The sequence below is a fragment of the Trichoderma evansii genome, assembly GCF_050947405.1.
Source record: "Trichoderma evansii strain SZMC 28006 chromosome Unknown GGI43scaffold_2, whole genome shotgun sequence".
NCBI lineage: Eukaryota > Fungi > Ascomycota > Sordariomycetes > Hypocreales > Hypocreaceae > Trichoderma > Trichoderma evansii.
This window is the reverse complement of record NW_028145204.1, coordinates 2,385,769-2,406,693: the sequence shown is the minus strand read 5'-3', so window position 1 is coordinate 2,406,693 and position 20,925 is coordinate 2,385,769. Positions and strand designations below refer to the sequence as shown.

At 51.7% G+C, this 20,925-nt stretch overlaps 7 protein-coding genes across 7 annotated transcripts; 4 read left to right on the top strand and 3 right to left on the bottom strand.

Moving 5' to 3' along the window:
- Positions 1–733: 733 nt before the first annotated feature.
- GGI43DRAFT_165102 (uncharacterized protein) lies at positions 734–1,887 on the top strand. Its single transcript, XM_083199608.1, has one exon. The coding sequence runs from the start codon at positions 1,184–1,186 to the stop codon at positions 1,802–1,804; it is 621 nt and encodes a 206-aa protein (XP_083065299.1). The 5' UTR covers positions 734–1,183; the 3' UTR covers positions 1,805–1,887.
- A 2,373-nt stretch (positions 1,888–4,260) lies between these two features.
- GGI43DRAFT_165087 (uncharacterized protein) lies at positions 4,261–5,408 on the bottom strand. Its single transcript, XM_083199607.1, has one exon. It carries the CDS (start codon positions 5,085–5,087, stop codon positions 4,464–4,466), a length of 624 nt encoding a protein of 207 aa, XP_083065298.1. The 5' UTR covers positions 5,088–5,408; the 3' UTR covers positions 4,261–4,463.
- A 1,522-nt stretch (positions 5,409–6,930) lies between these two features.
- On the top strand, positions 6,931–9,896 carry GGI43DRAFT_164737 (DUF2457 domain-containing protein). Its single transcript, XM_083199602.1, has one exon. The coding sequence runs from the start codon at positions 7,121–7,123 to the stop codon at positions 9,317–9,319; it is 2,199 nt and encodes a 732-aa protein (XP_083065297.1). The 5' UTR covers positions 6,931–7,120; the 3' UTR covers positions 9,320–9,896.
- Positions 9,897–10,468: 572 nt separating this feature from the next.
- On the top strand, positions 10,469–11,772 carry GGI43DRAFT_394326 (Arf family GTPase SAR1). The gene is made up of 5 exons (XM_083204754.1): positions 10,469–10,491; positions 10,638–10,741; positions 10,917–10,956; positions 11,065–11,130; positions 11,221–11,772. Exons 1-5 carry the CDS (start codon positions 10,473–10,475, stop codon positions 11,559–11,561), a joined length of 570 nt encoding a protein of 189 aa, XP_083065296.1. The 5' UTR covers positions 10,469–10,472; the 3' UTR covers positions 11,562–11,772.
- Positions 11,773–12,632: 860 nt separating this feature from the next.
- GGI43DRAFT_420513 (serine/threonine protein kinase, STE family, PAK/STE20-related) lies at positions 12,633–15,344 on the bottom strand (the record flags this gene model as incomplete). Its single annotated transcript, XM_083207827.1, has 3 exons — positions 12,633–13,195; positions 13,343–13,533; positions 13,651–15,344. The coding sequence occupies 3 exons, from the start codon at positions 15,342–15,344 to the stop codon at positions 12,633–12,635; spliced, it is 2,448 nt and encodes an 815-aa protein (XP_083065295.1).
- Positions 15,345–15,885: 541 nt separating this feature from the next.
- Positions 15,886–17,749, top strand: GGI43DRAFT_164741 (ribonuclease). The gene has a single exon (XM_083199603.1). The coding sequence runs from the start codon at positions 16,426–16,428 to the stop codon at positions 17,455–17,457; it is 1,032 nt and encodes a 343-aa protein (XP_083065294.1). The 5' UTR covers positions 15,886–16,425; the 3' UTR covers positions 17,458–17,749.
- On the bottom strand, positions 17,749–20,702 carry GGI43DRAFT_164966 (WD40-repeat-containing domain protein). The gene is made up of 4 exons (XM_083199606.1): positions 20,658–20,702; positions 20,250–20,602; positions 19,747–19,862; positions 17,749–19,684 (listed from the first exon to the last, which is right to left on the bottom strand). Exons 2-4 carry the CDS (start codon positions 20,335–20,337, stop codon positions 18,041–18,043), a joined length of 1,848 nt encoding a protein of 615 aa, XP_083065293.1. The 5' UTR covers positions 20,338–20,602; positions 20,658–20,702; the 3' UTR covers positions 17,749–18,040.
- Positions 20,703–20,925: the final 223 nt, after the last annotated feature.

Sequence of the window (20,925 nt, the reverse complement as noted above, 5' to 3'; positions counted from 1 at the left end):
AGGTCTGCCATGAAGATACACTGTGTACCTCGCCCAACTTTTTACTATCGCTGCCCCCTGGGGGCACGAAATAATAAAACAGCCCGAGGAGAGGCGAGGCCGCTAACGCTGGTGTCCGGTGTTTCTCCAACGTCAAATATCCAAGCTTGAGGAACCCCCACTGGTATCTTCGAGCTTGTAATCTAGCTTCGTAAAAGTGATTAATTTGCTCTTGGCTTGTCTCAACGAAATTTGCAGTCTTGGCCAATCGCCGGAGAGCAATTGAACATGCAACTTCAATCATGTCTTAGACGATTGAAGGAATTGGTTCACAACCTGGCCTGGACTGGCCATCCTATTTTTAAGCTTACACATAGAAGTAATAAGACATCTCAGCCTTGGCGTTGACTGAGAGCGAACGAGAACGCATGTCTCACCAATTTGAGATTATGTCTCTTTATTCCAAAGCCTCGATTTTGTTTTGGAAACATTGAAAGACATGGGCGGAGGGGGAGCACACTGTCTACGACAGCTTGTCTTTTCTTAGATAAAGGTGCATAAGCTATGTATGGGGCACAAATGCGGAGTACACAACGAGCTATCCATGTTACCATATACAGACGCTACACAGCTGGGTTGTATGTGTCAGTACTCAGAAATTAGTCAATTTAGCAAGTAGCCGTATCAAACCTGCATCGATGCTTTGAGTGCTACGGCAGGTCCCTGATTGACGGGCAGTACTGTGACTACATGCATGTGAAGATATTAAGGGGACTTGCAGCAGCTGTCCGTATTTGGCCATGAAGCCATTGGCTGCTGCAGAGCGCGTACTTTTAGGACCACGAGCACATTACAGAGCACAGCTCCGCAGCCCATCATTATCTGCCGTGGCCCAAAAGGGCTGTAGATGGCCGGTTCTGGCGCCATTTGGCTGCTTTATGCATGGCCCTGACTCTCACCGCCGACGGGAGCCAAGATGCGCCGTCAACGAGCACGACTCGTACATGCCTGAGGCTCAAAGCGCTTCCTTCTACGGGTACCTTCTAGCCGACGTTGACCCGTGGACTTCCCGTCCCGTACCTCCATGGCCTGAGCTTCTCTTCGCGGTACGGGGAACACTGAGGCGAAACGCCTCGCTCTCATTCGCAATCTGTTTGCGCCTCCAATTGGCCGCCTCTTTACGAAACGCCCTACCTACCTGCGCATGAATGTGCCTGTTAATATATCGCGAGACCTCTGGATCGAAGTGACGACGACGCTTTGGGAAGGGCTTCAACATGCAGCATGCAACGGACATGTCGGCCGAACCACCACTTACCAATGTGGCGTCATTCTCGCAGCCCTCCTGGTGATTGGGTCGTCAGTTGCAGCTCGACGGGCAGCGTATCTCCTCAATTACGAAGAGCTGCTTCCTTTGGCCCAGGGCCCTTTTATTTCGTGGTCATGGGCCATTGCTTTCGAAAGACCTCAGCAAGAGATGATGCGGGGTTTGTGCATCAAGCCGTGCGTGGGGTTGCTGAACCACATTAGTGCGCTGGGCCGACTCGTCGTTTTTGCGAGAATTGACAATACCGCGCAAAGCGACGTGGTATGTACCCATTTGCAGCTGGCAGTTCGTGTCGGGCTCGAGGCCTATTCTGGCGTAGAGCTGCCTCAATGGCTGCTGACCCGATGGTCGCTGACGAGAAATGCGAGCCTTCTCTTCAGCCCCCCGCGCTGCTGTCTGATTCGGCTGCATTGCGCGTTATGTGGCGACTGTTGGGCTTACATTGCAAGTCCTCATGATGGCGACTTGCTACCTAGTTGGCGGTTGGCCTCCTATTAATGGTTGTTCTTCGACAACGATCTGTACTTGCACCTACAAACTAATGTACTGTATGACGATTTGTCCACTTTCGGAACATATGTATATACTACATTCAAGCCCTCCTGCCGATCTGAACGTGCCTAAAAAAGACGGATGTGGCGGCGGATCGCAGGTCGGAAGGGATCAGCTGCATACACCGGCTCTGACGGTAATCGGTTTACTGTCCTGACTATTTCCCTTTTTCGTAAATGGCGATAATCCTGGAGGTGCCGAAGGGGATTCCCATTTATCACAGTCTGCGCATTGGATGACATCCATGCCGCTTCCCGCGCTGATTGCAAAGCGAGGCAGCACCCAACTTGCAGCTACCACTATATGTACTATGGACCAGAAAGAATGCTGCATGCAGCCGGGTGATGGGATTATGCTGCTCGGCATACATCCGGGGCATGATAGGCGAGGCAGAGGCAACGTGGTGGTTCCATTTGGTGTGTCATTTGCGATTCGCATGCGTTCAACTGACTGGCTGCAACATGGATTGTCTCTTGATAAGGGGGGGTAGCATTCCAACAGCCTGATCGACCCTTCTAGAGTCATGGTAATGCAACTTGCTCGTTCCCCGATCTGCCAGCAACAGGAAACGTATTAGGTTTGCCATTGTTTGACAGGAATTCGGCGTCATGGCGTAGGTTTTGCTGGCGATCGCCGTGTGGCAGTTCGAGCCTGAATTGGCACAGCAAGTCAATAGTGGGCAGCGCGCCACGCGATGACAAAATGCATGGCGCATCCAACGTCTCCTTTACTTTTACTAGCAAGTACAATATGGGGTATGGAGTGGCTTGTGCATACTCATGTACAGTACGAGACCTGATCAAGTAGTAGGGGTCTCTCATGCACGTCGGCGTATTACGACACTAACCCAAAATATCTCCCCTTTCCCTACCTTTGTAAGCGGGATTCCCGTGAGGCGAGGTACAGCACCGGGTGGAGCGAGGCAATGCGCGTAAAGGGGCAGCACACTGAACAGCCTCGGCAGCCGAGTACCGTCACGGAATCATGTTCTTTTCGCCTTCGGCAGTCAACTCGGCAGCAGACAGAGGCCAATTGATAATTAAAAATCTCCTGTTCACGAGATGGAAGCCGTAGAGAGAAACCGGGCAAACACCGGCAAGGCCGAGCCATTGCGAGAATCCGATGCTGCCAGCGGCTTCAGCGGCCCACGGAAAAAAAAAAAAAAAAATTGTTTTTTTTCTGCTTCCAACGGGCCTGGAGCTAGTGAAGCGTGTCTGTCTGTCTATTCAGGTCTGGACTCGACTGTGTGCTACTCTGCATCCCAGGCCGTCACAACAACAGCTGGAGTCTTTGCCACGACTCTCCGAATGCGGCCGTGGCTAGTGGCGCTCGCGTTTCGCTTCAAACTGCATGATTTTGATTTTTATTGCACTGTAGAGGGACTCTGCGACTGTCAAACTAGGCAAAGTCGGCCGCAGAACGACGTCGTACCAAGACAGTGCGGTTTGCAGAGATGCAGCACGCAGAATGCTACTCAGTGCGCACAGCGCCCGTCCCAAAGAATCATAGCCACAAGTAAGAGCTGCAGGCTGGCACGGCCTTGGCTCGGTTGTGGCCCCGAGGGTCCCTCACAGTGAGCCTCACAGTGAAGCGAGAGGGCTGGTAACCCATCTGCATAGAGGTGCATGTGGCGTATGATTATTGTGCTGCCGCGGGCTGCGGCTGGACTTGGATGCAATATTGAATACAACCTGATTGAACATTTCTGCCGTATCAGCTAGATGCCACAGGCCACGACTCATTGGCTAATTACAAGCAGCAAGTCTCCTATCTAGCATTGAGCACTAGCATTGATCACTGGCGATACTCGTATATACTTGAAGCACGGGGTGCAAACTCCTACAGGCAAGAGCAAGTACGGGGTGCTAATCAACCGGTTTGCGATATATGACGGCACTGTGGTGTATTTTTAGGCGCGGATGTGAGCTTCGCCTGCTGACGGTCCCCTGAGCGCAATGAGGATCATCCTTGTTGGAGCAATCATCTCGCTGCGTTCTGTTGTTCCATCAGCGTTCGAAATGTAGACGGGCGAATGGGCTGACCTACTGTACAGCCCGGTACCAATACGGCCCATTTCCAGCGGGCGGTGAATGGATGAGAATAATCCCCATCCGCCTTGCAAGCGGAGCCTCGCCCTCGCTTGTGATGCTCTCTGATCAATGGCGCACAGCTGCTGCCCCAGCTCCAGCTCCATCTCCATCCAGCACGCAAGCAAAGCGCGACACCAGCTCACGCGCCAAATGACCCCAGCAGCTTCGCGCTAAGCTCTCCTGGAGCGGCTTTTTACTATGAGGCATATTTCGCTGCTTGCTTGCTTGCTTGCTTGAAAGAAGCAAGGCCAATGTGGTTTTCTCTCAGAATGGACAGGTGAATTTAGGGAGTTTCTTGGCGAGCTAACCTCCCGTCATCATCATGATGCTGCACTAGACTGCTGCATAAAGAGCTGGTTTTATGTTCGTTTATGCGTACTCAATGCCGCCTAAACGCTCTCTGGCAGCAAGTGACTTCATTCCTCGACGCTGGCTGAGCATCACAACGCGATGGTAGATTGCAAATACTACTATTTGCAGTTTTGGCACGTGAAGCACCTCTTCAATCTCTTGTGCTATCCATGCAATTGGATATTACCGGTGTTGGATTTGCCAAGGAAGATCTCTGTTAAGCGGTGGAATTTGACGGATGGATCATTTCTCGCTTGCCGTGGCAAGGGAAATGCTATAAACAGACATCCCTTACTTGTATACACACACATGCATGAATGCTCACGAGAGGGAGTGGTGCTGAGATGTACATGACTTGAGGTGACTTGAGGCATGGGGAACGTAGCAGCCGGATGTACTGGCAGTACGGAGTCCTTGCAGAGCAACAGGGTCTTAATCCTCGTATTTTCGATCCATAATCGGCTGATGGACGGCTGTCTGGGACATGTTAGTGAGAGACATGTCTTGTGCGATATATGCTTAACATGGACGCCATAGTGCCAGGGCTGCTGGTCAGTTAAGCGACAATCTGTGAGACATGCAAGGCGAGGCGAGGCGAGGCGGAAATTTGCAAGGTACGGAGCATATACTACGATCCCTACTTGTACCTCTTTGCCTGCACGCGTACGGAGCATGTACATATGAGCTCTGGGACCGATCGGGCCCCGGGAGTCGCTACGGAGCAAATATGGTGGATTATGAGCACGGAGTAGCGACTGCAGCGCCGGTATACGCATAAAGAGGTACATTTGATACCTCTCTGTATGTACTTGCAAGTGCTATATTGGAGCTGAAGCTGAAAATCCCACGGAGATGCTGCCTGCTCCTTTTGCTCTCGTGCAGGCCTTTGCGCGCTCCCCTGACAAGGGCATCGACGCTTTACTCTTTGTCTGTTTATTCGATGCAGATGCGAGCGGGGAAGCGAGCGGCACATCGAAACAAGAGCTTCGCATCCCTTGTTTCTTCTCCCATTTGTCTGCCCCCTCCAGTCTCCCGAGCCTCAGGTCGTTGCGGCTGTCGATATTCCACAGAGATAATCGGGATGGATCAAGTTAGTGGATGACCATCAGCTCACCCTCCACCACCGGATGCCCTATTTTAGCACAAACGATGCACATTGCATTCGCCAGGAAAATAAAATAGAAAAAAACAAAAAAGGGCCCTTTGGCCGCATCATGACGACACCGACGATGTGGATGGATGCTTCTGTATTGGTGCTAGTGCTGGCTGCAGGCTGGATTCGACTCGATGGGCTATTTCCGGTCTAACAGCGCGTGCTGCCAAAGTGTGCTGTGCTGGATTGTACTGTAGCGAAATTGAAATTTCGCCAGCCCGCGCTGGACGCAGAAAATTTGGCGCCTGCGCATAGATCGGCCGCTTGATCGCAGGCTGATGAGCGCCAGCCAAGAAAACCACTCAGTGGCTCTTAATTTGCGGAACCCCCTAAGACCAGCGCCCACACACCCCCCAGAGGGAGCCCACCCATCGCTGCACTGTGACTGTGTGGTGCTCAGGTGCCTTGTGCTTTGTGCTTGTGCAGCCCACTGTGCGCGAGCCCCGTGCCTCGTCTGCAGCGCCCGCACACTGTGCCCCGACCCTCCTCTCTACGCGTTGTTTCTGGGCCAGGTGCGCTTTGCACGGCCTCGCAGCCGTCCAGAAGAGGCACGAGGCCCTAGAACGGGATGGCCTCGGCGCGTGCGCATTTTGGCCTTGGCACTGTATGGGCTCCCGGTTTTGCTGTGCTCTGAGGCCCTGATTTACTCATCGCCTGCTACGCTACTGTACGATTTCCCTTCCCCAATTCCCGATGTACTCCGTATGAACACAAGTATGCTTTTGTGCTAGTGTGCAGTGGCGGCAGATCAATTAATTATCCCTCACCTTTTTTCTTCGCTGCCTTCGCCGACGCTCGAACTGCTTCTTCCCGCCCGCGCCTGTTCTATTCTTCTTGGCTTCTTCCTTTTGCTGCTTCGCGTGTGTGGCGTCGCCTCGCTGCTTTTCTGCGTTTCTGGCACCCCCAACTCTCTTCTCTCCTGCACCACAGGCGCGAACAGCGGCACGCAGCGCTCATCACATCACAGCGCCTGCATTGCATGTCTGAGACCTTGGGTCGCCTCTATTTCTAAATCCAACATCTTCCAAACATCGGAGATCCCTGCATTGGCGTCTACACACACCCCTACCGACCTCCCGGCTTTCTGTCGTGTCAGGTCCGCCACGCCACATCTGGACGGACGTCATCCGGAATCTGCCAAGAAGCCTCCTCTGCTCTATAATCACACACCCCAAGGACCCTTTTTTTTTCTTTTCTAGTCTTCTTTGATTCGACCTGCGAGTGTGCCCCCAGATCACCAGAGAGCGTTGCTAAAAGTGGACTGGGCCTGCCACCCGCTCTTCGCATTCACTCTTATACCACTCGCGCGGGCCCCAAAAGCCTTTTTAGTCTTTTTCACATCCACTGCCTCGACCTCGACTCTTTGGATATTGAATATGTTTGTTTTGATGTTATAGCATCGCGGTCCTCAGGGACAATCTTTTTGAAGAGAACTTGTTCTCACGAGCTGGAAGCCTTGTGTCGGCTTACACGCTTTGCCTTGCTACGACACAAATCCTTCATACGCCCCTCTTGAGTTGAGACGACGCCTTATACTCAGTGTCTCCGTTCTTTGGCTCAATACCAAAACGGGGCATTTGACGAAATCCTTCTTATTGGATCTCTTTTTCTCGATCTCGAAATCAAATTACCTACCCGCCGACTTATAATTCACTTACCACGACACCCATGTTCAACCTCGTAACAACTTCGATCATGGCAACTCTTCCAACATCACATCACCTCGAGTGGGCGACGCAAGGGTCAGATCTCATTGAGGACCCCGACGAGCCGCCAGAAACTCAGCTATTTATGCCTATTCCCACCAAGCCTCTTCCTTTCCAGAGAGCGCCGATTCGCCCCCAGCAGGTTGCGTCTTCGCTGCTTACTCAGGCCATTTTGGGACAATCAGACGAAGAGGATGGTCACATCTTTCACCCGTCCAAATCCTACAGCCAACGCCGCCGTTCCATGATCAGCAATGCCAGCATTGCTTCCACCGCCGACTTGACCAGTGATACTGGTCTTACCAGCCCTTCGCGAACAAACACCCCCAGCCCACCTCTCCCCGACCTGTCGATGCTTCGTCTTCATGGTGCCGGCGAGCAGAAAAGCGGCCTCTTTGGCAACTTCTTCGGCACTAGACGAGTAGCTGAGGAGCCTGTCAAGGAAGCTCCTCGAAAACGATGCATTCAATTTGCTTGTGCTGCTAAGCCTCAAGCTCAGCCACAAGCCGCTCCTGTTGCAGCCGCCCCTCCTGCTCCCATGCTCAAGACGCCTGTGGCACAAGATGCACCAAAGCGAACCTGCATCAAGTTCGCATGCACGGCCCGCCCGTCTTCTTCGCACAAGACCTCCCCTAAGGCTTTTGAGCCCTCCACTCCCAAGAGGAGCATGACACATCCTGTCCCCATTTCTCCTCGACCAGCCCCTGCTGAGCCAGAGTGTTCCAAGGCCTCCCTCGCCCGACCTCGATTCATTCGTGCTTCTTCCACCGAGCTCATCAAGGATGGCTCCCAGTTCCACGAGTTTGCCAGTGGCATGGCTCGTGAGGATGACTGGATTCGCCAAGAGAACTCCACTCAGACCAAGCTTACTATTTCTGATATCCTGGTCAAGGAAAACTTGATTCGCCGCCTGGGAGCTGAAGCTGAGGAGGAAGCCGAAATGGAAGAGGCGGAAGAGGAGGAGGCTGAGGCAGCCATGGATGAGGATGACGAGGACGAGGACGAGGATGACGATGCCGATGAACTCGATGAGCTGGACCTGGATGAGGAAGACGAGGATGAGGACGAGGACGAAGAGGACGAAGAGGACGACGGCTCTGATGGTTACCACACCGACGAGGAGACTGGTTTCGCTGATTCCGATGAGGAGGATGACGAGGACGAAAACATGATGATGTGGACTCCTCGTGTTCCATCTATCCCACGCCAAGTCACTCCTCGCCTGGCTCGCCGACTCTCTATCAATGACCAGCAGTCGGACGACTCCATTGGTTCCCGACGCAACCGTCGCCGTGTCTCCAAGGCTCGACCCTTTGGACCTCAAGCTGAGGCACCTGACTTGCCCGACAGCACTGACTTCGTGTGCGGCACCCTGGATGAGGACCGGCCCGTCGAGGATGCTTACCTGTCGTGCCTCGCTGCCCGCAGAAACGAGAAGCTTCGCATCATCCCTCAGGACATTGACCCCAGCTTCCCGGCTTCGGATCTTGACGAGGAAGATGAAGAGGATATCTATGTGGCTGCTTCCGACAGCGATGACCACGCGTGGGTGCAGGGGGTCATGGAGGATCTCGGCAGCGAGACCGACCGTGCCCGGAGAAGACGGAAAAACGAGACCACATCTCCCCGTCGTCTCCGCTCTCCACCTCCTAAGCGACGCGGCTCTCCCGCTCCCAAGCCTCGCGCTCGTTCTCCCGCCCCTAAGCCTCGTGCTCGCTCCCCCAGACCTCTTTTTGACCGCCAGTCGCCTCGACGACTTCGCTCCCCTGCTCCCAAGGCTGTGGCTATCGCAACCCCGATCCAGACTCCCAGACAGGGTGCGCACGCCAACTTCCAGCTGGCCGGCCGCCCTGGTCTTACCCATACCAAGTCCCTGCCCAGACCTGCGGCTATTTTCCGTCACCAGAGGCAGCCAAAGGGCTCAAAGACCTCATCCGACACCGATGGCCACATTCGTACCGCCATCGACATTGTCAAGGGTCTTGAGAAGAAGCGTCTGCGCCGCAAGGAGAAGTTCTTCCAGAAGTACTGCGATCGTGCCAGACGCGGACAGATCCCTGAGCGCAAACCAGTACTTCCTGGCCGTGGTGCCGAGCGCATGCGAGAGCTTGGTCTGCTCATGGCTGGTAAGAAGGGCCCAGACTACGTCCTCTCTTGCTAAGCAAGAAATTTCTACTGCATTTTCACGCATGGAAATGACATACACATAGAAGAGGTGTTTTGAGCATTCTGATAGGCACGGGTTCCACAGTCCCATCGTTTGTTGGGCGGCGTTTTTACATTCCATTGACGCAGTCGCTTGCATACGAGACCTATATACCCAACGTGTTCACAACCTTCTTTCCTTTCACTTCACTATTTCCTTTAATTTTTTTTCTCACGATCTTATGACAACTTCTTATTTCATATAATTACGTGATGTTTTTTTCCGGAGTTGCTCTAGATATAGAGACTCCTGTATATACTGAAAACAGTACACATCATCTGTGGCTACAGAAAGATACCATACCTGGGAGAGGCTTTTTGTCTTTTATCTGTCTGCTTTTAGGATACACCCAGGAGGCCGCATATGGGAATGCGAGCCTCCCAGTTGGCGTTGGTCGGCAAGACGCTGCTTTATGAAGCCGTCGGTTGATATTACTAGATAGTAATACTGAAGCGAGATTCAAACTCAAACTTTATTTCCTCTATGCTTTGAATGTGACATGTCTTGTACGTAGAAATTGCTTATTCTGCAGAGTAGCCTGGAAGTGCTTTGAAGCCACGTAATCCTTGGAACATGCTATAGGTACCATCTCTACTGTCTCTGCTATCTAGCCAATTTTTTTTTCTATCTCATTCTTCATCCTTCGGCGATATCACATGATAACATTTTCAAGTCACGCCATAACAATCACGATACTGTCTTAATTGTTATTTTTGGCCTCTATTTCCATGATGGCAGCTGATCAATGACCAATAACTAACAGTAGGCACCTGTAAGACTTGGGACTTTTCCCATTCTCAAGGGCGCCTTTTTCGCCACATATTTTCCGCAGCGTAGTTTTTGGTGCCTGAGCAACAAGGCATGTCACGTGTCCCGATGCCCCCCCAAAATAACAGGCGGTAAAAGACATCGGTTGATTGTCCTTTCCCGGACCCGATCTAGCTCGCATCGACATCATCACAACAACTTCCTCTGCTCTGCGAACTTCAGCCGGGCAACGTCGTATCTTGTTCCTTTTTCTTATCCCCTTGCCTTTTAACTTCCCTTTTCTTCTGGCATCTAAACTGTGAATAAGAAATAAAGATACTTGCTTTGCCAATCGCCCAACATGTGGATTGTTAACTGGTGTATGTATTCATCCCCCCTCCGCCAGCGCTGTCTATCGCTTTGACGACCGCCACTTTTTCCCAACGACTTGCACATATGCGCGATTGCATTGCAGCGATGATTAACAAAAAGGCTGACTTTTTTTCTCCTTGTTTTTGCATTTTAGTTTACGATGTGCTGTCCTCCTTGGGCCTGCTCAACAAGCACGCCAAACTGCTCTTCCTGGGCCTCGACAATGCCGGAAAGACCACGTTGCTTCACATGCTGAAGGTACGTCGCCGATAAGAAAGACAAGGGGGGCCTGAGACAGGGGATGGATGAACGGACGATCACTGCAGCTTTACAGTGGATAGGCTGTTGTGCAGGCGATCGATTCCAACGATGCAGGACATAGATCACAGGCTATGAGAAGAGATGATGTTCTAACATGATGGGATTGCTATAGAACGACCGAGTTGCTATCCTGCAGCCTACTCTTCACCCTAGTAAGTCTGCTGCCCATTACCAACACGGAATATACGCCAACGACCTTGTTCCCTACCCCCTCCTTTTTTTTTTGTCAATGAACTTTCTATTCTGACTTGTTATCTTAGCTTCTGAGGAGCTTGCCATTGGCAACGTTCGATTCAACACCTTCGATTTGGGTGGTCACCAGCAGGGTATGTTTTTGTTCCTTTTTCCCTCGATCCTTCGGCTCCATCTGGTGTAAATCTTATACATGTGCTTACTATAACCTCCGCCACTTCTAGCCCGTCGTATCTGGAGAGATTACTTCCCCGACGTCAACGGTGTCGTCTTCCTTGTCGACGCCAAAGACCACGAGCGATTCCCCGAGGCCAAGGCCGAGCTCGATGCCCTCCTGTCCATGGAGGAGCTTTCCAAGGTTCCCTTCGTCATCCTGGGTAACAAGATCGACCACCCCGACGCCGTTTCTGAGGACGAGTTGAGACACCAGCTGGGCCTGTACCAGACGACCGGAAAGGGCAAGATGCAACTGGAGGGAATCCGACCTATCGAGCTGTTCATGTGCTCCGTGGTGATGCGACAGGGATACGGCGATGGTATCAGATGGCTGTCTCAATACGTTTAAAAAAAGAGAAGCGAGGAGTGTGTATCTCGTGGAAAGAAAGAACGCAATGGTGGGGAGGATATGAGGTCATCTACATGTAGTGACTCCCGGTGATTATACGATTACTGAGAAAGCAGGAGGGGAAGAGGCGTTGGGCCATGAAGAGTTATTTTATGAGACTCAGCATACTCTATTTTTTTTAGGCGAAACTTTTTTCTTTTTGGTTGTGAAATTTAAATTTTAATTGCTTATCTCGTGCTGAGTCTTTGCTTTCCCTTTCCCTTCCTGCTGCTGCTGAAGTCTATGGCTGGTGGTGGTAGTATTATGCTCTATAAGTAATGGATGTTGTGAATGGATGATAGGAGATGCTGGCATCACCATGGACATACTAATTAATGATAATATCTTCATTTTGAGCCATCTAGGTATCTAGTATCAAGCCAAATAATCAACTCATGCTTCAGTAATGCTAATAGACTGGTGCCATGAATGCATGTGAAAAAGAAGCCCAAACATGAAAACAGACCCTAGCAGCCAATGCTCTTATACCGCTAAATGCGTACGCTCTCTTCTCTCTATTCAAAAAGTGATAAAATACAATCAAAAGTAAATTAAACAAAATAAAACAATCAGTTTTCTCATCATGCTAAAAACAACAGCTGCAGAAAAAAGTAAACAATCATAATGCTGATGCTAATAGGTGTGCTTCAGAGTTCATTAAAAAACCAAAAAAGAAGAAGGAAAAAAAAGGGGCAAGCAAATGTATGCTCTTGAGAAAAAAAAAGCCAATAAAAAAGCAAATTCCTCCTTTACTTCATATATGTCGTAGAAAAAAAAAGATCGCTTCGTTAAAAACGAGAAACCGGGAATATTACAAAAATAAGCATTATATCTTTTCTTTCTCTCCTCTCCTTCTCTCTCTCAATCAGTACGCAAAAAGGGTATATGCATAGGCGTGTTTGCGTGTACGTATTTCCGGTCTGGTATGGGCTGTTGCTGTTTGGCGATAATACGGCGAGTGAAAAGTCGCATCACCAGATGTAAATGAATAAAAAAAGGCGCAAAATGCAATGCAATACAATGCAATGCTGGTTATGCTTCTGCTTCTGCTTCTGCTTCTTCCTCTTCTTCGTCGTATTCTCTTTCTTCTCTTTCTGTAGGGGTATCAAATGTTTTCAACCAATCATTCGCGTATAGGAGGTGTTCCCTCATACTCGATATCATATGATGTAGTTCATTCTTCAAATCATCCTGGGAGCCCAGCCCCTGAAGGACGTTTGGTGATGGGGCAGCAGGAAGAAGAGGCATGGAGTTCATGATGGAATTTCGAGCGCTTGTCATGATTCCCAAGCCAGATGGCTCCCACGCAATATTTGATCTCTCATCAGGGGTCGTGGGAGTGCTCTGCAGGTCGCTCGGCTGCCGCGTGAGAGAAGGAACCGACTCCATATCATCATCAATGTATAGCGAGGGTTCTCTCGTATTTATGTATGTAGCATCTGCTTCGAGTTCTAGGTCGAACGCCAGAGAGCCATGGACCGAACCAGATGATCGAACATGAGAGCTTGGCACAAACGAGTCAGAAGCACCATAGCTCACGTCATCCGCCAGGGAGGCATCAAGATCGATGAGACTCATGGCCGATATACGGTTGACTGAGTTGGAAGCATCAAGATCAATAAGACTCATGGCCGATGCACGGTTGACTGAGTTGGAAGCATCAAGATCAATAAGACTCATGGCCGATGCACGGTTGACCGGGCCGGAAGCATCAAGATCAATAAGACTCATGGCTGATACACGGTTGACTGAGCCCATGTCATCGTCTTGATGAACTATAGTCGGATAATCCTCATTATCACTAAACATATCTAGACCAGGAGTAGAGGTAGCCGAAGTGGGCGTCATGGCAGGGAAAGTCCACTCCGTAGTGTCACGCTTGCTTGTAGGAAATGACCACTCTTGTGTGTTTCGCTTCTCCTCTGTAGGGAAACTCCATTCCTGGGTGCTTCGCTTCTCAGTAGTCGGAAATGTCCATTCCGTTGTCTCACGCTTGTTCGAAGGGAACGTCCACTCCTGCGTATCTCGTTTATCTGCTGTAGAAAATGACCACTCTTGAGTAGCACGCTTGGTTGGAAAGTTCCAGTCCTGAGTTTTTCGTCGTTCATCAGCGGATCCGCTCAGATCGATTGAGATGGGCCGTGCAGCTGGCTTGATAGTCTCTTCCTCAAGGGCAGGTAAAGATGGAGCGTCGAAATCATCCATCGCAAGATCAAGATCAATTAATGATTCGCGAGCCGGTGCTGACGGCTCCGCATTGGGATTCGGACTGATACTCCGGTTGGGGTTCGAAGTGGGATTCGACGTAGGATTCGAAGTGGGGGGCTTTGGTTTCCTCTGCGTCGGCGGTGCTGAAGTTGGAGGCGGCATGGGTATCCTGCCATACCAGGCTCTCGAGTTCTCTCCATAGTTGGTGATGGTGTATGGGTCAAAGACCTTTTCCAAAGGAGCTTTGAGCTCCTTCATGGTTGGGGGTGGCCGCCTGCGACGACCGCGCTGCATTGGTCGCGCCGTACGTTCAGGTTCAGGGCTCGAGGCAACGCTGGGGTAATAGTCGGGAGTAGGGCCACGCGGTTTAGCAGTGTTTTGGAACATGAGTTCATCCACCTCGTCAAAATTGCCAAAGTCCCATCCGCTTTGACGAACGGGGGATCGATCCATTCGAGGTCCCTGAGCGCCGCCGGCCGAGAATAGAGACTGTCTGCTTCCTCCCTGAGATTCCCAGTACTTGTAGTCAGCCACCAGCCTCGACAGGGAGACGGTTGGATATCTGTCCTGCGTGTTGAAGATGTACGGGTGTCGTTGGATCTCCTCGATAGGCGGCCGTCGCTTAGGATCCTCAACCAGACAGAAGGCGATGAGGTTCTTGAGGTTTTCGGAGAATCGGTCACCCTGAAGACGAGGTCGATGCTGCTTCAGATATGCTCCAAACTGCTGGATGTTGATTCTGGCAGTTGCGTTTGGCGGCAGGCCATTGGCGATCTCGTAGGCCATGGATCCAAAGGCCCAGATGTCGACCTCGATGCCGTAGGCAACGTGGGGGTCGAAGAGCTCGGGAGCCATCCAATGTAGCGTACCGGTGATGGTGCTGCGCTTGTCGAACTTGGTCTCTATGATACCGGCCACACCAAAGTCGCACAACTGCACGCCACCAGCCTCGGTGATGAGCACGTTGGCGCACTTGATGTCGCGGTGGATGATGCCTTGTTTGTGTACCCAGAACAGCGCCTCGGCCACTTCTCGCAAGATTGGGACGATCCAGCGCTCGGCCAGGCCGCTCGTGGGCCGCATCAACGACGCAACGCTACCACCGGCGCAGTACTCGGTCACCATCCATACCGACTGGCCAACCAGGTGCGTGTCGAGCACAGCATTGACGTTCTTGGCACCGGTGTTGCTCAGCAGCTTCAGCGTGTTGACCTCCTTGATGATGTCGCCCAGCGTGTCGGCCGCGCCTGGCTGGATGTTGTCGCCCTCCTCGATGCTGATGACCTTGACCGACACGAGCTGGCTGGACTTTGTGCCGCGGGCCTTGTACACGCGCCCGAAGCTGCCCTTTCCGATCAGCTCCAGCAGCTGGTACGGCGGTGCTTCTCGGTCGGCCGCGGCGCACTCGCGCAGCACGAGGGCTTGGGCGGCGCGCGCATCTTCGATGGCCTTGTGCTTGGTTGCCGAGTAGTTTGGCGCTGACGTGAAGCCGTTGCCGTTGGGGAGGCTGCCGGCCTTGAGGGGGGGATAATGCATGATGCCGTCGCAGTCGTCGTTATAGGGGGCTCTCCAGCATTCCCAGCGTCTTCGGTCCACTGGAGTCTAGCCCGCGTCAGCGTGCCGCCTGCTGTAGCAAGCTCACTGCGGCCAGAGCCACAGCGTCAGTCTAGCAGGATTAGCGAGTCTAAGATGCCCAGTCACGCGGGGGAGCTAAGCAGGCTGCGCTTCCACCTGCCTCCCAGTCTCTCTCGCTTTTTGCTATTCCGCGTGCTCTCGCTTTCAGTGTTCGGGGGTTCGATTTGCGGTGGACACAGCAGAAGGTTTGACGGAGAGAGAGACCCCGAGGCGTGACAGATCTCGGAGGCTGCGCGGGACGAGATATTCCAGAAACGAGCGTTCCCAGCACAGGGAAAAAGCAAGGAGAAGAAGGATGGAGAAACAGCATGCAAAAGAACAGAAGGGTACTAAACTAAAATAAAAAATAAAAATAAAACATCCATGGCAAAAATAAAACAGCTCCGTACTCAGAAACAGCAGAAACGCACTTCCCCCCCTGGCTTATGCCACATAATGCGATCAAATCAATAAGCATGTTGCAGCCCCTGGCCCGGCTCGGGGGCAAAACCGCCTAAGGCCAGCCGCTAACCCTGAGGCTTCACAAGGCTCCGCTGGCCGCTAGCAGGCGTGGAACCCGAGGACCCTTTGGACGGCAAAGCCCATGCACTTAATCTATTTTTTTTTTTTTTTTTTTTTGATACTACCAGTTGACGGGCTATTCTTTTTTTAAACCCGTGCTCGTGCCTGTGGTTGTTGTTTTCCTCAGCCTTGCCCAGGGGTCTCGTGGTCTCTCAGCCTGGTCGACAGACGACGTCAGTGGTTGCATGGAGAGCGTTCTCACGGGAGCACATGCGCAAGTGCTGTGAAATCGCATAGACCCTCAAGGTGCCCCTCAAGATACTATTGAATCCCGTGAGCGGCTTTAGGACTTGCCTCGTGCTGGCTATTTTCCCGAACTATACCTGACGTACTGCTGCGTCTTGAGGTGTTTTCTATTTTCTTCTATAAATAATACCCCATTATACAAGTATATATATATATATAAAGCCAGCCGCTCACGATGCTCAAAACATCGGTTGCAATCGCCGCCCTCAGCGCTGGAGGAGGCGCTGCTCTCACAGCCGCTCTCTACTCCCTTCGTCCCAAAGATAGAATTGCAGACATGGCCGCCTCCTCCTCCTCCTCTCTCTCCTCCACAGCCATCGTCACCTCCCCAACCGCCGTCACAGCAATCCCTGCCAACCAAGTCTTTGGCGGTTCCGGCAGTGCTCCTTTACCAGTGCCAGGCGCAGCGCCCGTCAACCCAGGCGGCCTCTTCGAATATGGCTTCCCAGGCCCCGTCTCCGACATTGCGACCCGCGCCGCCTTAATCTCGAGCTACGACCGCCGCACGCGCAACCCTCACTGGGTCGTTGAGCACATCACGCCCGAGTCGCTCGCTACGCGCGGCGGTGACCGCAAGAACAGCCAGTTCCTCGAGGACGACGGCGTGCCCGCAAAGTTCCGCGCCCTGCTGAAGGACTACTTCCGCAGCGGCTACGATAGAGGACACCAGGTTCCCGCCGCTGACGCAAAGTGGTCGCAGGCCGCCATGGACGACACGTTTTACCTGAGCAACATGTGCCCGCAGGTTGGCGAGGGCTTCAACCGCGACTACTGGGCGCACTTTGAGGACTTCTGCCGTCGTCTGACCCAGCGGTATCCCTCGGTGCGCATCGTCACGGGACCGTTATATCTGCCCAAGAAGGATCCCGTCGACAACAAGTGGTACGTCAAGTACGAGATGATTGGCACCCCGCCATCAGTCGCCGTGCCCACGCACTTCTACAAGGTCATCTTCGCCGAGGACGGCCGTGTCGGCGGCAACGTCGCCGTCGGCGCATTCGTTCTGCCAAATGCCCGCATCGACAACGCTAAGCCCATCACCGACTTTGAGGTGCCCCTCGAGGCTGTCGAGCGTGCTAGCGGCCTTGAGTTTGCGAACCTGCTGCCCATGCAGCGCCGAAAGAGGCTCTGCGCCGACACTACCTGCGCTTTGGTCATCAAGGATTACAACGACAGGCAAAAGACTTTCGCCAAGAGCTCTAAATAAGCTTTGATGTGGATTCGCTTATAGGGAAAGATTGGAGATCCTGGATGTTACTATCATTGATGAGAATTGGCTATTTTGAATGCCTTGGGAGCTGAGACTGAGATATGAATTTTACGACACACCCTCCTTCACGCTCTCTCTCTTTTGTTCCCACCTCCACGAATGACGTATGCTACTATAAATCAGCTTGCTTTTCTTTTATCAGCAATTGTATATCGCTATAGAGATTGAAGAGTCAGTCGTCATTTGCATCCATCACTACATCACCACGATTATATATAAATAGACAGCCAGCAACACCATGTGGTTACCACATAGCACATCATATACTAGAATAGCACATCAGATAGAAATCAGATATTTAAATTTCCCCATAGCCAATCGCTGTATATATCCTTTGAACCCTTCTTGTAAAATGTTCGTAATTAAAAACAATTAGGAAGTATAAACCATCTCTTCAACGTCAATGATCCCTACAAAAAGGCCCCTTCATAATCCCATCTCTAGCCCATTAGAACGCCATTAAAGGAGGATATCGACCGACCAATCAACAAAATTTCCCATGAATACTCAAAAGAAACTGCTACCGGGCGCGGGTATACTTTCCATGTCGTTGCTCTTGTCGGAGACTCTCTTCCTGGCTAGGAAGAGGTATGCGCCGACGATCCGCGTCATTAGGATTCATCGGTGGAGGGATGGGAAGTGGAAAGTTGCCCGGTAGTGGAGGCATGCCTCCCGGAGGTGGTATCAGACCCGGAGGAAGAGAACCTGGGGGTGGCATGGGTACGCCAGCCTGCTGCATCAACTCGAGCAGCTTCGCCGGGTCAGGAGGGTTGTGGAGATCCAGACCTGGCAGTGGAGGCGGCGGTGCTCCGTTGAAGCCAGGAATAGCGAAAGGGGGAGGGGGAGGGGGAGGCGGCGCGGTTGAACCAGCACCAACTCCAGGCACCATTGGAGGCGGCGGGATACTTGAGCCGAGACCAGGGACAGCACCTCCACCCAAAGGCAGGCCAGGAATTCCACCAGTCAAGCCAGGAACAGTAGGTTTTTGTGCATCTTGATCGACCAGAGCGTCCATTTCGTCTTCCAGCTCACGCTGCTCTTCCTCTTGTCGCTGGCGGCGATTACCACGGCGGTCCCAGGTGCCTTGTGCCTCGGCAGCTGCTTCGCCAATATGGTACCTGTCCTGGAAAATTTCCGTCTCGCCAGGTCGAGCACGGCCCCAGAATCGAGTAATACGATCATTTGACCCAGACGCAAGAATATGACCCTGGGGATGCCAGTCCAGAGACCAAATAGCATAATCGTGAGCGAATGGAACTTTGTGTGTGGGCCATATTGACTGAGCAGGAGTTGATTCTGGGTCAAGGCTGTCATAAGGGGCGACAGTCAGAGGCTGGCCGGCTGGGGGATTTGGCGTATCCAGCATATAGTGGAAGAGTGAACCGTCCATGCCACCCGTAGAGAGGAGGTTGGCATGTACAGGGTGGAAAGTCAAGGTCGAAATGTCCTTTTCATGACCCTTTAATAGTACAATGTCGCGCATCATTCGCAAGTCAAAGACACGAGCTGTCTGGTCTCGTGCTGAGGTCGCAAAACATCGACCGAGCTTTTTCTCGAATAGGACCTTGGTGATAGTGCTCTTGTGACTGTGTAGAGTAGTCAGGGCTCGCGCAGTACGAGGATCCCAAAGCTTGACCAAGTGATCTTTTGATCCGGAAATGATTAATCCTTTAGTTGGGTGCCAGTCCACAGACTTGGCATCCCAACCGTGGCCTTCAAGCTTCAGTTCTTCCTGGCCAAGAGCAAAATCGAAGATCTTGAGAGTGGAGTCGTCCGAGGCGGTGACGAACTTGGAGTCGTTGGGGCTGAATGCAAGATCTCGGATAGGATCCGTATGAGCATTGATACTCTTGACGTTGTTGAAGTTTGGCTGCCAGTACTTGATAACTCCATCATGGTCACCCGAGATCAACCAGTCGTCGCTATGTGAGTATTCCAGGGCGCGGATAGCAGAATCGTGAGCCTGCATAATAGTCTCGAAATTGAAGCCGGTGCCGTTCCAGAGGGTGAACTCGCCGCTGGTCGAAGCTGTAAGCAGTCTGCGTCCCTCTGGGGTCCATCGGACGACATTGATAGGGTGTTTGATCTTATTCAGAGAAGAATGGAGGTGCTTGGCCGGAATGGAATCAGCTGGGAATACTGCTCGTCCTGCTGGTGGAATCATCTCGAGGGGTGTTAGTTTTACTCTTGATTGATATCTTTGTCCAAAATTCGAGTTGCTCTCACATCCACAATATAGCTTGCGCTTGGACGCTCCCTCTCACCCGTGTAGCCGCCTCTGTAGTTGGGAGCGCGATCTCGCATCCAATGGAGGACACTGGCACTATAATCCGTCACAGGCCCTGTTGGGGATCCGGTTAGCCCATCGGATAAGATGATTTCTGTCGAATTTCGGATAACTCTCATTTTTATCCCGCCATATGATGAAATAGTTGAGTCGAGGTAAACTTTCAGCCATCTCTAAACATGAAAACATGATTACGTAGATATCTCGACAGGACACTTGTCCAAGCAGGTCTAACAACTAAACAACTATTCTATGCAGGTGCAGAGAGATACTGCAAGGAAAGAAATATTCAGTGGTATAAAGGTGCCATAGGCAAGAGCTGCCTTGAAGCGTATCATCAAGCCAAACAATAGATGCCAAGAAACAGACGAGCAGGCTCCGCTAGTGGTAAATGATAAAGCGTGTGAACGGGATTATACAATTAAAACCAAAATAGACTCACTTCGACCTCGTACTTTCATAAATGCGCCATCTTGACCCTGACCACCACCTCCCCGGTCGCCGTACTCTCCACGAGGCTCATAGGCCATCGTCGCGTTTCAACCGTCAATTGATGATCATACACCACCGTGATGAGTATAAAAAAGCTGAGATTGAGTATAAATTCGAGTATAAATTGATATACGTAAGAAGCAACTAAATGTGTAGCTAAGACCAACCCTTAATGAAGAGCTTGCAGAGCTGCCTTTGATGATGAAAGTCTCATTCTGTGAGCTCGCGCTTTGAGAGCTGTGATAGAGCGCTGGTGAAACGCATGCTCTGATTGGGTGCAGGTCATGTGACACATAGAAGGTGCTTGGTCTTAGTCAGCAATGTTTGAATACACGTACAGTACAGCGAGAGCACCTACACAGAGTATGGTCTCAGATTAAGCCTGCAACGGCGCTTTTTTTTTTCTATACTGTGTTTCATTAAGCTTCGTTTCTTGTTAGTTTTAATGACAAAAGCAACCTCTTGGGTATTTACTGCTTATGCCATGAAAGAAGGGAACACGTTTCCTGTGGTGCGTCGTTTCAGATATCTGGCCTATCAGCTTTCAGCTGCATGGTAATCTGTTAGAGCACAGCGCCTCCTCCTGCTGGAGCATAAACTTTGTATTAAAACCGCTCTACGTCTTC

What these genes read in the sequence shown, in the direction of transcription:
- GGI43DRAFT_165102 (XM_083199608.1), top strand. Translation starts at nt 1,184, where the DNA reads ATGAATGTGCCTGTTAATATATCGCGAGACCTCTGGATCGAAGTGACG.
- GGI43DRAFT_165087 (XM_083199607.1), bottom strand. Translation starts at nt 5,087, where the DNA reads ATGTACCTCTTTATGCGTATACCGGCGCTGCAGTCGCTACTCCGTGCT.
- GGI43DRAFT_164737 (XM_083199602.1), top strand. Translation starts at nt 7,121, where the DNA reads ATGTTCAACCTCGTAACAACTTCGATCATGGCAACTCTTCCAACATCA.
- GGI43DRAFT_394326 (XM_083204754.1), top strand. An exon ending in GCAGCCTACTCTTCACCCTA is followed by an intron (nt 10,957 to 11,064) that starts GTAAGTCTGCTG and finishes TTGTTATCTTAG; the next exon opens with CTTCTGAGGAGCTTGCCATT. An exon ending in TTTGGGTGGTCACCAGCAGG is followed by an intron (nt 11,131 to 11,220) that starts GTATGTTTTTGT and finishes CGCCACTTCTAG; the next exon opens with CCCGTCGTATCTGGAGAGAT.
- GGI43DRAFT_164741 (XM_083199603.1), top strand. Translation starts at nt 16,426, where the DNA reads ATGCTCAAAACATCGGTTGCAATCGCCGCCCTCAGCGCTGGAGGAGGC.
- GGI43DRAFT_164966 (XM_083199606.1), bottom strand. Translation starts at nt 20,337, where the DNA reads ATGGCCTATGAGCCTCGTGGAGAGTACGGCGACCGGGGAGGTGGTGGT. An exon ending in TATGAAAGTACGAGGTCGAA is followed by an intron (nt 19,863 to 20,249) that starts GTGAGTCTATTT and finishes GATCCCCAACAG; the next exon opens with GGCCTGTGACGGATTATAGT. An exon ending in GCGCAAGCTATATTGTGGAT is followed by an intron (nt 19,685 to 19,746) that starts GTGAGAGCAACT and finishes ACACCCCTCGAG; the next exon opens with ATGATTCCACCAGCAGGACG.